Consider the following 16,742-nt stretch of genomic DNA (forward strand, 5'->3'; position numbering starts at 1 on the left):
AGGAATCAAAATTTCCCCGGACCACCCTTTATTTTTTTTTGGTTTTTTGGAAACACTTTGATCCTCCCTACTAAATTTGAACCCAGATCCGCCCCTGTTAGGTCTGTACTTTCAGTAGGCCTAAATGTTATCTTTTAGTGGTGATCCGTATTTAGCTGCAGTGTTCACGATTAATTAATCACTTTATTACATATTATATAGCACAAAGTATATACGATATAAGAGAACGGTATGGCACGAACGAAACAGACTCCTCGAAATCAACTGGCAACGAAGGCTCCAAGGAAAAGTGTGCCGTCTAGCGGAGGTGTTAAAAAATCCCACAGATATCGACCAGGTGAGTGAAAATGCTGGCAGTTTTTGTTGCGTTGCGTTTTTTGTTGTATGCAGCGGCAGTAGCAGGGGTGGGGGGATGCAAACGGTGAAATCGCTCTCCCCTAAATTGTATTAAGACAAATAATTGTTGCATTATATTGTTGATATTAATTACTGGTAAGATTTTTAAGATATGAGAGTGCGATTTTCGTGGCACCTACAAGCCCATATTTTAAAAAATGTTCTTACCTCAGCCCCAACCATGTTGGGCTGAGGTGGTACGTGTGGTTGGGTCTGAGGTGGTACATGTACTCCCACGCACCCCCTACCGCCAAATTCTGCATCTGCCCCAGGTACATATGCAAACAATTTATGATTGTATTTTTTAATTTAAAGGTGCACTCCTGGAAATTAGACGACACCATGAGAAGAGTACCGAATTATCGATTGGCAAGCTAAAGAGTCTCTCACTTGTTCACGTCTTGCTTTATATTTTATTAAATTGATATCTTCGGGTCTTCCGGCATTCCTTTCGGTCTGTCTGTCCCTATGTTTAAAACTTTATAAGTATACTCAATGCCTTCACGGTGCACCCATGAGAATTACGTGGCGAACGATTTTAAGTAATATAGCGCGACAAATATCAGTAAAAAATTATTTTAAAAATAACTTATTTTATTTCAGTATTCAATACCGAATTTTTAATGACTTAAATAATAAACACAATAAAGTATACGAAAAAAATACATATTTATAAATAAGTTGCAGCCCCATGGGACTGGCTCTTTAATCTCAAAACAACTTTATCGCTATTGTATATTAGGAAGGCATCACAGCCTTACGAAAACGATACTATCATTAACGAATACGTCATGTTCATTATCGTCATTCGTAGCTAAAGCATTCTTTAATACGAGCTGAATATGGCTGGTTTGACTAAAAAATTTAACGTAACAAAACAAAACACTTATACAACAATTCTCCTACATAAGCATATATGTCACAACGCAGGCGACTTATGCCTTTTACATGAATCAAGGATCATATTGAGATCATAACAGCATACTGTAAAAATGTTTTAAGCACGAATGACGATAACGACAATGATGTATTCGTATTCGTAATGGTAAGGTTGCAAAATCTCCCTATTATCACAGCCTTACGAAAACGTGATACGGTTACATCATGGAGAAAATTTTATTTTCTCCATGGTTACATCATACATTTTAAACGGTTTACAATGCGAGAATTCGTTCGAAATTAATAAATTTGTTATGTATTTCACGTACTTTCTGTATTTCTCTTCCCCCTGGTGAGTTTTTTTTGTTTTTGTTTTTTTTGTTTTTTCACGAATAAATTGAATTGAATCATTTAAACTTACCGGTATTTATTTTTTAGTCGGACCTGGAATCATGTCATACAAGTATAACAAAAACTGTGATGATCTTGTGTTTGGTCCTGGACTAATATGTCTCTTATAACAAAAATAGGACGTGACGTATTCATGTTTCTTTATTCGTTTTCGTAAAGTTCCGAAATCTTCATTACCAACGATAAAATTATACTTTTTAAATCCAAATATAATTATTATACAAACCTACTATTATTATCCCTTATGTATAAATAGTAATCATGACTGTAGGGGCATACAACAGTGTTGTGTCAAAAGAAAATGTAATAACCTGGACAAAGAATTTTCAGTTATATAATAAAGTCCATGAGATTTTTATGTTCAAGGCAAGATTTTGGTATTTTTGGATACCGCAGTATATGTAGAATCCAGCTAAAAAATGGATTCTACGTATTGCGGTTTCCAAAACCAAAATCTTGCTTTGAACAAAAAATTACATACCTATGGAACCCCACTATATAAAAAAAAAACAAAAGAAAAAAAACCCGATACAGCCGCATCTGAGAGTGTGGTATCATTATGAAATTGGAAATTCAAAGGAAAAGAAAAATCCCCTTTTCAATAGGCTTACTGTACTTTCAGTAGATACTATCTCCTAATAGGCCTACTCAAAAATAATAGTTAACTGAAAGCAACAAACGGACACCGTATGGGTGGTGTGTCAAGGATATAGGAAATGTTTTGAAAGACAAGGCTATAAATAGGCCTATCGATATTGCACCAAATTAAATAACTTATTTCCTCACCAACGTGTAATCTCTTTAGACAAATTTATATTCGTGAAAAACGTAATATTTCTATGGTCTAGTCGAGATTAAACAAATTTTGTTGATTTAGAGGTCGTTGACCTAAAATTTAACATAAGCCTAACTTTGATCGAAAACATAATATTGTAATAAAATAATAAAACAATACAGATATAACAGAATAATAACCTAAAAAAAAATCTATGAGTACTTTTTGTTCAGTTGTCCTAGAAACAAATTCGTTCGAAGTTCAACGCATTGCCAATTATTCTTAACATTTTCTAGAGTTTTAAAAGCTTCCAATGTAAATTCATACCCTCCCCTTTATGCCCCTTCGACATGAAAACACCAACTGAACATGGTATATTCCACTATAAATAAAGTTGGGTCAACTCTTTAGCTAAAATGAGTGGATATTTCTTGCGTCATCAAACTGAAGCTCTAAAGTTCTACAACACTATCAAAAGGTATGCCCATATCAGGGTGTAATATGACATCTCATGCCCGTCACACAAATCTATTACATACAATTTGATAGTGTGAACTGAGCTCTAAGTGAAACCAGGGGTGGCGCCAGTGGGGCGGGGAGAGCTTCCCCGCCTCCCCCCCCCCACGCCACCGGGGAGAAATACCACATTTCGTTGGGGGGGGGGGAGGATTATATGTATTTCTACATATTAGTTGACTTTAAAATCGATTAAATATGCATTTGAAACCCACAAAATTGTCAAAAATTCCCCATCCTCATCCCCAGGACCAATTTAGAAGAATTTTCAGCAACGACCAACCACGCCCACTTTGCTCTTGTTGAGGACATCGGATCTCCGTCGGGTAAATCGTGGCGCCACCCCTGAGGGAAACCCGATAAACGCGTTTCCATTTACATAGCATCGAAATGAAATCTATGTGATTCCTGTCTCTTCTCCTTGTCGTCTTCTCTCTGGATGAAAAGATAACAATTATAAAACATCAAAACGATTATAATATTGTAATAAAATAAATAATGAATGAATAATAAGTTCTGTATGAAACAAATACCGAACTGATAATAAAAGCCAATTTTATTCAATATTTTAAAATTTATTAGTTCATCTTCACAAATAAATTATGTACACAATCTGACTTACTTTTATACAGTTGTACCAATTATGTAGAAAATAACCAATCAAATTGCAGAGATCACCAACCAATTATATTAAAAGTATTATTTACTTATGAAAGAGGTTAAATGAGAAACTTACAAATAATAAAAAAAATGATCCATGGAGACCAAAAGACTAAAGATTGGTTGAATATTACACCACAACCGTCATCACCATAATCGTTATCATTCATCACTATCATCATCGTCATTTTCATCATCTCAGAGAATGACCATAGATTATAAGGATTCAGCACTTTATTTGGCAAATAGTAAATCGTGGAAACACACTTATACTGTACAATTATTTTTAAGATGAAAATAATAATTACCCTTTCTTTGAGATGGAGTAGTCCAATGATGAACGCGACAAAGAGACACGTTCCAAGCAGAGCACCTGCAGTTAAATAAACGGACTGGCCTGGCGTTATTAGTAACTTCACGTCCCACCTAAAAAGAAATAATGGAATAATAAATCAACGTTATAAAGGAAGAATCGAATTGGCTCGTTTAATATATTACATAAATAATCTGGAATTAACTTCATCGCAAAAGCGGTTCACAATAAATGTCCACATTGGCCCGTCTATATAAACAGTAAGCGGGCCACAAAAATGAACACGTTGCTTCCTTTAATTTCAACATTATGCAAATAAGCCAGGTGTGAAAGCAAGCGCAGCTGAATTATAATAAACCAGGGACTATAAGTAACATCGCTGGGCGAGATTTTCACTCCTTAGCCATTAACGATTAATTAGTCACTTCAATAAATTACAGCACAAAGTATACGACGTAAGAGCTATGGCACGAACGAAACAGACCGCCCGTAAATCCACCGGAGGAAAAGCTCCTCGAAAGCAACTGGCAACGAAAGCTGCAAGAAAAAGTGCGCCGGCTACCGGAGGTGTTAAAAAACCCCACAGATACCGACCAGGTGAATGGAATGCTGGCAGTTTTTTAAACGGCGGCCCGTTGCGTTTTTTGCGAACAATTCTTCGTGAGTAGACTACAAATTTACGATTTTATTTTTCCTTTTAAAGGTACTGTTGCTCTACGTGAAATTAGACGTTACCAGAAGAGTACCGAATTGCTGATTCGTAAGCTACCATTCCAGCGTCTCATCCGAGAAATCGCTCAAGATTTCAAAACGGATCTTCGCTTCCAAAGTTCAGCGGTTTTGGCGCTTCAAGAAGCTGCGGAGGCGTACCTAGTCGGCTTGTTTGAGGACACAAACTTGTGTGCTATCCATGCTAAGCGAGTTACCATCATGCCAAAAGATATACAGCTAGCCAGAAGAATACGTGGCGAACGAGCATAAGCAATAACGTGATGAATATTGTGGGTCTCTCAACATTCTGTAGCATTTCTTTTCAACGTTATTTTTGCCACAAGACTTAAGAATTAATTTGTAAATAAATATTTTACTTTAAATCTAATTTGCAATTCTTTTTTGAAAATAAATTTTGATGTGAAATAAAAATGTTGATCCATGTTGTGTCTACTTACGCTGAAGGGTTCGTCGGCGGTTCTGGAATGACTATAAGAATAGAATTTGGTATAATTGAAGTCCACTCCTTTATCCTAGGTACAGTCTAAAAAACAAATCCAAACAAATCCTAACAGTTACTTTCAGACGGAAGTAAACGCATAGACTACATACATTTATCTCATTACATTATCGTTTTCAAAGTACAGGTTTACTATAACATGAAAATTAAAAATGGAACAAACGTACATCATTGGTTGGTATACCGACGGTCACCACGTCAACGAAATTAGGGTTCTGACCAAGTCCCATAAATACTGATGGAAGTTGTAGAGAGTAGTATGCAGACTGTGAAAGCTGAGCACCTGTCAAAAGAATTGGAGAATCTTTGAAGCCTTTTTCTGGTCTAAATCCAGGGAAATCTTTTCTAGTAACATGAATACAGTACAAATAAAAAAAAAATTGTGAAATCCGGTTACGAGCACTGAAGGGGAAACTTTTTAATTTTTATATTCTAGACAAAAGTCCAGTCGTACAATAAACCATTAACAGTTCAAACCAGGTTCCCGAGTGATGCCAAGACGGAGTAGGTTGACGCTAAACATACAGGTGGTCAATTATTGTACCACTTAACCAATCAATAAAACGCCTGCATATGACAGTTTAAATGCAAATAGTGTTAATGGCTAATATTTTAAAGATCTTGTTCCTGTCTTCCATAATTGCTGTCATTGTTATCACCTCTTCGAAGCCCAGATACTATTTTACAGTACTTAAAATACTTGCAAGAACAAATGTTAGCATATTGGTCAAAAAACTTTACAGTACCATGGTCAGATAGAATTTTGGCAGGCCTTCCCTGGGTTAACACCATGTGAAGACATCAAAACTGGGAATGTATGACTAAGGTCAAAATTTCATGTCTGTTCAGGTTATGCGTGTATAAATAATGAGAATATCCACTCAGTGTTAAGTTTACAATTGGGAATTCTTGTCTCATGTGCAGCCTAAACAATGAATAAGACGAATCTGTAAAATTATTTATTATTATTGTATACTTAAATTAGCGCATATCAAACTTCTCTATGCGCTGAAACATCAACTAAAAAATAACCAAAAACCAAAGAGGGCATTAAAGAGAAAGCAGAAGAAAAGAGGCGTGTCTTCAAACACACCTTACGGACAATTAGTGGTAATATTATAAAAATAAATCTTTATTTCAAATTATGAGCATATTAGTAACTATTTATAAAACACCTTTTCCAAGGAAACTAATAAGTTCAATCAAAAACTAAGATTATAAAAAAATGATGAAAGTATTAAAAGCAATATCAATCTGAGAACGTTTATTGTATCAAAATGGCATTTAAAGGCAATAAATATTTCCAAATATTGGAATAAATCTTCAGTCTTTTTAAGACAGACTTTGGTACATTCTTGGAGACTCCATCCGTCCTTCTTGATCTTGCATGATGAGTATTTGCATGGTTCTTCATCCACATGTAAACTGCTTGATATTTTCACATACATTTTAAATGACTATAACCAAATGTAGTCATACCAGTACTACACATTTTAATAAACAATTGGTACACTGTTCAGTAGATTAGAAGTTTATTACCAACATTATTACATACTGTTTTGTTACAACAAACCAACACAATTCAAATCTAGTAAAATTCAATCTATATAATGCCTAGACTGTGAATTCTGTCTATAAATATATATTCTTTTACAGTGATTATTATCCCTTTTCGCAGCTGGGGACCTCTCAGGGGCAGATTTAGGTAGGGCCAGGCCGGCCCTTCGCTCCCCCTCTTTTGGAAAGTTAAAAATAAGGAGAAAAAAAAAAGAGAGGCTATTTTAGGTCGTCTAGATAGCAAAAATTCAGCGGACCCCCCCCCCGTTTAGTGTTATCTCTGGATTCGCCCCTGCTTCTGATGGGGTATTCTTGCATATATTCTGCTTCAAAAGCAAATACTGGAATGAAAAGACGTACAGTATGTTATTTTCATTGCAATCTACTCTAAATACTTTGCACCACTGAACATAGACGAGAAATGCACTCAAGAGACCCTGAGAAGGTCCCGCGAAGAGGCAGTGCCAAAAGAGAGTGCCCTTTTCCAACTGGATTTATCTATATCTAAATACACTTTTTTTATTACAACTAAATAGACGGAATTTGAGACGAAGTTTTAACAAGCTGCATTACCTTTGCTGTATTCCTTTTTCCCCGATGTACCTGTTGTCTCGTAATGCACTGTTGGTCCAGGTTGATTTGCACCATACGGCTGCAATTATATGAAAATACGCAACTTGATTATTAATCATCATTTAATTTGCATTTTACCACAATTTCCAGCAGGACTTGCGCATTGCAGACCTACCAAGTCTCATGCATTTGGTGTGAGACTCGCACATAAATGTAATGCCTATACACCATTTTTGCTAAATTTGAAATGGAAATTTCCATGAACCTGAGAACTACCACTGGGGGACATCCAGAGATGTCTAGGCATTTCGCTTTACGTAGTCGTAGTAACAGTGTTCATCTGTGACTGGTGTATGAACTTGCTGTTGCAGAGGCCTTTGGCTAGTCTTTGAAAACAAAATGCCAAAACAAAAAAAAAAGTAGTGGTGCATAAAACATGCAGTGTTTTTGGTTGTTGAAGATGTGTGCGTGTGAGAAAACGAAATCAGGCTAGGCTACTGGATGTCCCCCCCAGTAAAAAGCTGCGAGACGATGGTGGCGCTGTTTCAAAATAGACCCGATAAAATGGTGTATATTATAAAATATATGTATACTAATTGCGACCTTTGTAGCCCTCTTCTTACTAAAAATTCTCCATCTACAGTACTTAATTTGAAAAGGTTTGTGTGAAGACGACCTGGAAAAAATGCAGATCCAGAATGCATTTTCAAGCATTTAGGAAACTTTAATTTGGAATCTCTGGCCTTTTCAACGTCTCGGGTCATATGCTTATGTGTAGCATGTAAAGAAGACTTCTAAACACGTGTTTATATGTAAAAACACACAATATACTTTGTCAGACATGTCTAAAGCCCTGTCAGATTATCAAATTTTGTTTGACAGACTGTTGTATGCCCATGTCATGGCATCATGACCATATTTAGGCATATCGCAAAAAGATAACACTATCAAGCATCATTGTATGATTAGATTGCTTGCTTCATAACACTTGATCAAACAAATTATGTGTCTTCTCATGTCTACCAGAAGTCTGAACAATTTTTAAGCCTGACAAACGAAAATATTAAAAACTAAAGTATTTTATACTGAATACTGGAGAACCTCTCCAGTGACCAACTTACATAAGTTCCTGAAGCAAATCCAGGACAGCTATAGAAGCAAAGGCCACTCAATACTATTAAAAAACAAAGAAAATAATTATTTATTATTATTTTTAATTATTTAATTTATTATTTATAATTATTAATTTGTATGAAGTTTGTTGACTTCAAGTGAGCACATTATAGAATTAAATTTCAATTTCAAGTGAGTACATTATAGAATTAAATTTCTTCATCAATATTTTTACACAATATTGAAGGTCCCACAAGATGACAATCTCAAATCATACGCGACATGTGCGTTTGTAGGACAGCATGTGTATTTGCGAGACGTGCGCGTTTTCCTAGCGCTGTTCTGATTGGTCAGTTAATAAGTTTGACTGAGAGTGTCAATCTATTACGTTGGCCGTAATTGACTGGTCGTTCGTCGTTAAACCACGCCCACCTGCGCAGTGGTAAAATCCTACTTAACGAAGACTAAAACTGGAATAGAAAACTGGTAAATACTCAAAACAAAATGGCTGCATAGTTACTGCGATACACGCTGCGTAGTCAAGGCTCCTTCAAATTGTGGCAGTATGGGTTTTTCGTAAAAAAAAGGTTTTCATCCAATTTTTGAATTCTGTTAGCATACAATTATTTTTTTACTTCAATGTGGGTAAATATTGTAATTTTTATTTTCGGAAATTTAATCTAAATTATATTAACGCAAATGTTGTTGCTAAACTGACCAATCGGCCATATTTTTTTGGTCACGTGCATAACTCAACGCTGATTAACGCATTCTGGTTACGTTAATTTTCGTTGTCAACGAAGTCGATTTTACGAACCAGTCAAATGAAAATACTCCTCAACGAAAATTCGTACTCAACGAAATGAACTAGTCGAATATGCCCATAGTTAAAATCTTACCTTGAACACGAATGAAGTATGCATCTACGATAAAGTTATTCTTCACAGCATGCATCATGGGAGGTGCAGTTGGGTTGTTTTGGCTCACAACAAACATATCTAACATAGTCTAGAATAAAGAAAGAATAAATACACTAGAATGAATTGGAAATAATAATTTTTTATCACAGTACACATGTAAAAGTAAAAAAAAAAAGGGGGGGGGGACAGCATTTTCAGAATAGATAACTGAGTAGCTTTATTTTATTGTCTAATAAACTAATAATATAAAACAATTTGACAACATAATAATCTTACACTTTGAGAAAGATCAACAAAGGTTGCAATGATGGGGTTGGTAATCGTCCAAAGCGCACCCATCCTAGCCACAGGTGAGAAGGATTCACCTTCATTGTTGTTGAGCAACACAACATGTCGTGAATTAGTTCTTCAAAAATAAAAATATGTAGTATATGAGAACAGTAGTGGTAGCCGTGTTAATCTTTAACATAAATTAAACAAGTAATGAAGAGGCAGCACTCTCAGACTAACTTTAAAGATGTAATTTTATTGGACACGAGGTTTCGCTGGCAGTCAATGCCAGCTTCATCAGGTGTAGTATATGAGTTGAGATGTAACTTGGTGTTTAAGATGGTTGCCGCCCTACAATCCCAGGGTCCTGGGTTCATATCTTGTGAAACACAACTTTTTTTTATCCTGATGAAAAACAATTACATATCCTAAACCTCCTCATAAAGGCTACACTCAGACAAGCTTACGTTAAGCCCTGCTCAAGGTCAAGTCATTCTCAAGATCAAATGAGATAAATATGAGCACTGTACAACAGGATACAACTGTTTACTAACTATAAACTAAAAGGTCAAAGTTCATAACAATTTAACAACAAATAACATATGTAATGATACCAATATTATATGTCTAACATTTATACTATTTTTTTTTGCATCGGGAAGATGGATTTTACTTGTATTGTATGTACCAGTGACAATAAAAGAATCTTGTATCTTGTAAATATATTTTATACTTACTGATTTCTCATGACAATCAATAAATCTGGATACCTATCCGTATTGTAGTCACCAATGCTTAATGTTATTGGTACATTGGCGTATGTGCTCACATCAGGCCCAGGTGGCACAAATCCCATCACCTCATCATTGATAGGCACATCTTTAAATTCAATTATTGTTTTCCACTAGAAAAAAAAAACATCATCAATGTAGGGACCTCTTCTTCTTTATGCCTTGCTCGCTTCGTTTATGTATCTGACGGGCACCTGTATTTCCCTACTCTCGCAACTGATTTGGGTATAGCATTTATGCACCTTAATATCATTCGTTTAAACAGCACAGTAGAATTAGACTCGACAACTCATTTAGTAACTACTTGTACCATTTTTTAGTTGTCGATAAGATGTAATATAACTTATCAAACTAGTTATGATGATGTGTAGTAAAATAACTGTGTTTTCCTCTAATCAAGCATGCCGTTTCAACATATTATGCCAGAGGGCGCTACCCATTATATCAGACAGTTTTCAAACTTAATTGACAGTTAATCAGACAGTTTTCAAATCCCACTTATTATCATTATCATTATTATTATTATATGGTAATAACAATCACTTTCTGTCATCTTACTTGTCATTAGCTATTAGAGTTTTCATGACTTCTACATGAAACCCTTAAATTTTTCATTGCATTTTATGTTTTTTAGTTACAACATAGATGCTGATTATGACAGATGCAAAGATTACTTATTACAGTCGGTTTTACACTAGGCAAATTTATTCACGCGAATCAAAAGCGTCAGTTTAATTCCTGAGCTCTAATTGGTTGCACATTTTTTTGCCTCGCAAAAAGTACTAAAGGTAGTAACTACTGACTTTCGCTGAAGTGAAAAAATCCTATAGAAATGTGAATGCGCTTGAAATAACGCTTTTGATTCATGCAATTAAATTTGCTTAGTGTAAAACCGGCCTAAGACTATTCATATTTGATGAGACACAGTCTATATTGAAGATTTTAGAAAAAAAACAATTATTCACTGCAGCAGACAGTGACTTAATAAAATAATTAACTGATTCCTAATACTGTACCTTTTTTTTTTGAAACATTTTATTAAAAAATATGAATGTCATGCTCTATCAAGCCCACATGTCAAACCAATGACAAACACTGCATTAAGCCAACATCTGTGCTAAGTTTCCAATACATGTAATATAATATATTTTATATTGCCAAAAAGAGTTTATCTAACTCTGAGCTGATATTGTTAGCCAAGGGCAGGTGAGGAGGTGATGCCTGGAGATGGATGCTGATGAGCCACTCTTGCAGTCTACACAACATGCATTAGGCAAATGAAAGCAGCCGTGATTGCTGCACCACAGGTTTTGAAAGGCCGTACCAAACCATCTGCCCATTGATGTCCTGACGGGTTACACTGGGAGTGGGGGGGAGGGAGTCAATACTGTCACAAATGAGTGATGAGAGGGGAATTGTTACAGATTTACGTAGCATTTCTCCAGCATTTATTCAACCCGACTAACGAAGAAGGTGTGAGTTAGAGCAAAAATAGTAGGCCTATCAGATAGGAGGTATGTGTTGTGCTACTTACAGATTACTACCTATTTTTCTGTTATAGTTTTCACACTGATTTACTGTCAGTCGATGCCTGATTATTTCATTACCTGCTACATACACAACTAAGAGATAAAAGACTTACGTTTTTACTTTTTCTCACAAATATTGCACTTTCATGGCACTGTTCATCATAACATACAGGTAGAAGTTGTTCTAAGACTCCATCTGCATCTGTGATAAATTGAAGAAATATGGGAATCAAGATAAAAGATGTCTTAATTATCATAAGCACAAGCAGATTTCACCTCTGGGTAGAGAGTCAAGAAAAGTGGTGGATTCAAATTGTGGGGGTGGGGGTGAAGGACCCAGCTGGAATTATTCAAGTTTAAGTCTAAGTGTGCCATTTCTGGCCATCTAGAGGTCCCATAAAAATTTTCTTACCTCTATATCAGGGGTGGGCATAGAAATCGGCATCACAAAAATATTTAGATTGGAGCCCCAGGATGTGCATTACATTTTGAAGAGACATAGCAAAATGAATATAGGCTTACATCAGGGGTGGGCATAATAATCAGTTGGAGGGCCAAAGTCAACTTTGTTGTTTCCAGTGTGCTTCCAAAAAAATTCAAGCGCTGCTTTTACACCACTTTACTCTCAGTTTAAATGTTACTTTTTACAGATGATCTACAAGTAGTGAAAACACATAAATATAACGAATTTGCAGAAAATGGGTTTGTTGCCAGAAGATTTTTGCTTTCTTGAGTGAGTGCAGGTAACTCACAGGAGATTTGGGACCTCCAGTGTTATATTATATTGAAAAATGCTTTAGTTAAATGCACAATGGCAGTACAGTAGTCATTTTTATCTAGGTAAATATATAAATATTAGACTACAGTCTTACCAACATCAGTGAAAGCAGACTGCCCCACGACAGAAATTGTTTTCCCTTCCGGGACCTTGGGAAGGGGATATGTGTGATCAAGTTGGTATTTAGATGATGCTGCGTTCTTCCAGACTTCAAACACGTCCTTTTTTTCGGTTGATGATGTTGTGAGGAAGATATCTGTGATGAAGTCCGAGTCTAAATCCAGGAAGGCATTAGAGTGCGGAATTATAATTTGGTTTTCATCGTTTTTAAGAACTTTCATTGCAGTAAAGTTGCGAGATCCTGATGAACTGTTGATAAGAAAAATCACTGTAATTTAATTTTTTAAACAAAAATTAAGAGAGCACCCTCCAGCATTAAAATATAATTCTAACTGATCATTTAATAAAATACCAACTTTCACTAAGTCATAGATTGAATAAAAATATTGAAAAAAAAAAATATTACCAAAAAAAGTTTTAAAAACAGAGAATATAGCATACCTTTGAATCCACAATGTACGTTCTCCTGCAGCGTTCGCTCCAAAAATATCGGCAATCATATCAGCATTATAACTGGAAAAGTTTAAATGTAATCAGAACACTCATTGGAGAAAAAATATGTGCGTATCCAACAAAAACATGTCGTCCCACAAACGCACATGTCTGCGTATGTTTTTGGCACTGGCGTTTTGTAGGGTCTTAGCAAAAATATCCCAGGGAAGGGGCTTAGTTGTAGAAGCGGTTGGTTGGCGCATCGGTTGTGGCTTGGACTCCCAACCTTGAGGTCAGAGGTCCAAAACTCTCGCTTGTGTCCTTGGGCATGGCACTTTATCTACGGTTGTCTCCACCCAGGAGTAAAAGTTGGTACCTGATAGGTTCAAACACAACTATGTGCTGATTACAGCTGCAACAGTTATTAGTCAAAAGGCCAATTGTTTCAGGTAAAAACAAACAGCAAAGATACTTACTCCATCACCAATGGTTGGTCAGCCATGGAATCTGATACAACTGTGGGACCATCTATTAACATTGACAAGAAAAAGAATCTTTTTTGATGACTTTCTTCATTATGCTTACACATAAAACCTACTATTATTATTATAAAAATCTATAAGCCTATTTTATATATATATATAATTGGCACTAAAGACTAGGAAGAAATCACCATAGACTACTAACAGACTTTATTAAAAATGACCAAGTTTTATTCATGCAGTTTTTCTGTACATTTATACCCTATTCAGACACTACCATCATATTGCTATTGGTTGTAGCAATTATGACACCCAATCGCACCCAAGTGCAATTCAGAATCTTGTGTAAAAGCTCATCAATAGTAATCGATATCGCAATTGTTACCAGTTACAATTGGGTGCTACAATCTTTTATTACTTTGAAAAATGGGGGAGGGGGAGGAACTTGGTCCCCTGTCATCCACTGATGGACACCCATGCATCCTGGACTCCATCCTGTCATTGGCTGTGATGCTTCCTAAACTACATCTACACTCTCTATCTGAAACTTGTTGAATGAATCTTTCGCTGACACTTTTAGTCAGGCTATGCAAACAACAGAGAAATCTGCAGCCGTTCCAAGGCAAAACAACATAACTTAAAAAATAAAATACAGCATTTTTATGTTGATTTGCCATGGGAGGCCATCCAGGTAAGATTACCTAGACATAATAATAGGCACATGTCCTACCAATTTTTTAGTTGCTCTGTCAATTTTAATTTTGTTAAAAATAAGTGTTAATATTACAGCAGATTTAACAAATACATTACCTGGACAAAAAGAGTTTAAATTTCCCCAGTAGATAAGGGCTGCTGTTGAAGCGTTTTTGTCATACATGCTGTTTGAATTTTTCAGTGTTAAGAGTACGTCCATTTTGGAATCGCCATCATAATCACCAGGGACGACACTTGTGATAACTTCCCCAGTTCTCCTTAAAATACATAATAAATTATATAAAAAAAAAAAAGGTTAATTCTTCTGAGATTGAGGGTTATTTGATATGAAATTAAATGTTTTTTTTTTTTCAAGTCATAAAATTATGAGAAATATTTTTCCTGTTCATACTCCCAGATGGAAAGAAGCAATGCAGATAAAGTGTCTTGCTCAAGGATACAAGCGAAATGCACAGCGAGGGATTGAAACCCCGACCTCGAGTTTGGGAAACCAAACTGTTCCCACTGCGCCAAACCGCTTCTACTGTGCTGTTGATAGTCTTGTCACAGGGGCTGGAGGATCCAGAATTTTTCAAACGGCGGAGAAGGGGCACAACAGTTTTAGAATAGATAAGTGAGTAGCACATAACATTAATATGCATTGACATTTTAAAAATTTAGTGGCAAGACGAGGGGGGGGGATGTGCCTCCCTGTGTCCCCTACACACTGGATCCGCCCCTGTGTCACACTACACAGTTGACGTCTTATAGGAACATTATTTTATTTGGCACGAATATTTCGTCCTGTCCTCAGGACTTTCTCAAGGTGAATGAGACAACATTAAAAAATAATGACTGGGTGAAACAATAGGTAAATAGTTTATGTTACATAATAGGAGACCGCTAGGGTGATTAAGAGATTAATTCTTAGTGAATGTGTAGCCACTAGCAAAGCCTAGATCTTTGTTGAGTCCATTGATATGTGATTCGATACGCATGATCCAACGTAATTCGGGGCAACGTCTATCTCTTGTAGATTTGTAATTACAACCTAATATGATAAAACGTAAATTGTCTATGGAGTGCCCCTGTGAGTTAAAATGGTTGCTTACAGGAAACCCTTTACTCTTATCTGACAGATTTCTTGTGATTATTTAACCTTAATCTAAGTTTAGTACTGGTCTCACCAATACTCACCTATATTACATTTGTCACAATATATGTACACAGCATTCGAGATATTACAATCAAGGTTCGGGGAGCGGATTTTTAAATTCGTCCCAGGTATATGAATTGTCCACCCAACAGAGGGCATCCTTTGGCCCTCGTCTGATTACATGCTCATAGAGCAGAATGTTTATGTGAAACAATAACTCAGTAATTTGACTGATATGCTTGAGGAATTAATAAAGACCTGTAAATTGTGAGATTCCAAGGTGGCAAAACAATTTCAATTGCTGACGAAAATGTCAATTTGTTTATCATTGGTAGGTACGCTAATGTGGCAGGCTCACAAAACAAGGAATATAAAATTAAAAATAAAGTCTCACTAAGGCCACTAAATTATTTAAGTGGCACTGAGGCCAGGCCTATTAAAATAAAATATAATAATTATAATACATACCTGGTGAGATTCAAAACAAGATTTGTTTGAGGTTTTAGATATGGTTCTACATTATGCCAAATTAGGATAGACATCTTTGGAATATCATCTGCAAATATAGATATATTATTAATAATTATATAAAAGAATGGATCTTTTTGAAAAATAGCAAAACTTCCCAGAAAAATGTCAATAAAATTTCTTAAAATTATATATTATATTAAAATATTATAAATAATGGCGGTTCCATATTTGAAGCTAATATCACGACAGTAAAATATACAATATAGTGAATGAACAATTATTTAATGTAAATTTTGAGGCCTAGGCCTTAGCCCAGGCATACCTTCTGTCAGGGCGTAGGCAAAACTACTACAGGAAAAAACGCTATGTCGCCGGGTGCTATACTCACCTGGAGAGACCGCAGGGTGAATAACAAACGCGTCTGTGTTTTGATCAGCGTTGAAGTCGCCAAAAGCAGCAATTATTCCATTTTTATTTTTAAATACACTATTGGTGAAATCCTCTAAATCTCCATTTTTCACTTCTCCAGTAACACCTCTAAAAATTAGTAGAACATTGACAAAAACGCATAAATATAATTTTCTAACCCTCATCTTCACACCGACGATCACGTAGTTATTGATCATTGACTACCCGGAAGTAATAGTGCCTATCGTAGGTTTTGAATATTCATAGT

The 16,742-nt window shown here is 35.7% G+C and overlaps 2 protein-coding genes across 3 annotated transcripts; one reads left to right on the forward strand and one right to left on the reverse strand.

The window, feature by feature from the left end:
- Positions 1–1,797: 1,797 nt before the first annotated feature.
- On the reverse strand, positions 1,798–16,696 carry LOC117113991 (T-cell immunomodulatory protein-like). 2 transcript variants are annotated; one of them, XM_033257503.1, is made up of 16 exons: positions 16,455–16,696; positions 16,064–16,151; positions 14,557–14,717; positions 13,741–13,792; positions 13,274–13,345; positions 12,807–13,081; positions 12,048–12,136; positions 10,352–10,518; positions 9,621–9,750; positions 9,324–9,432; positions 8,433–8,485; positions 7,312–7,390; positions 5,349–5,464; positions 5,120–5,205; positions 3,946–4,063; positions 1,798–3,412 (listed from the first exon to the last, which is right to left on the reverse strand). In XM_033257503.1, the coding sequence occupies exons 1-16, from the start codon at positions 16,690–16,692 to the stop codon at positions 3,353–3,355; spliced, it is 1,893 nt and encodes a 630-aa protein (XP_033113394.1). In that variant the 5' UTR covers positions 16,693–16,696; the 3' UTR covers positions 1,798–3,352. The 2 variants fall into 2 exon arrangements, with proteins under 2 accessions (XP_033113394.1, XP_033113403.1); XM_033257512.1 differs by lacking the exons at positions 1,798–3,412; positions 3,946–4,063; positions 5,120–5,205; positions 5,349–5,464 and adding an exon at positions 6,695–7,079.
- Positions 4,334–5,087, forward strand: LOC117114002 (histone H3-like). The gene is made up of 2 exons (XM_033257523.1): positions 4,334–4,547; positions 4,654–5,087. The coding sequence occupies exons 1-2, from the start codon at positions 4,415–4,417 to the stop codon at positions 4,929–4,931; spliced, it is 411 nt and encodes a 136-aa protein (XP_033113414.1). The 5' UTR covers positions 4,334–4,414; the 3' UTR covers positions 4,932–5,087.
- Positions 16,697–16,742: the final 46 nt, after the last annotated feature.

The sequence above is a fragment of the Anneissia japonica genome, unplaced genomic scaffold (assembly GCF_011630105.1).
Source record: "Anneissia japonica isolate Jap-2015-1 unplaced genomic scaffold, ASM1163010v1 scaffold288221_len503873_cov180, whole genome shotgun sequence".
Lineage (NCBI taxonomy): Eukaryota > Metazoa > Echinodermata > Crinoidea > Comatulida > Comatulidae > Anneissia > Anneissia japonica.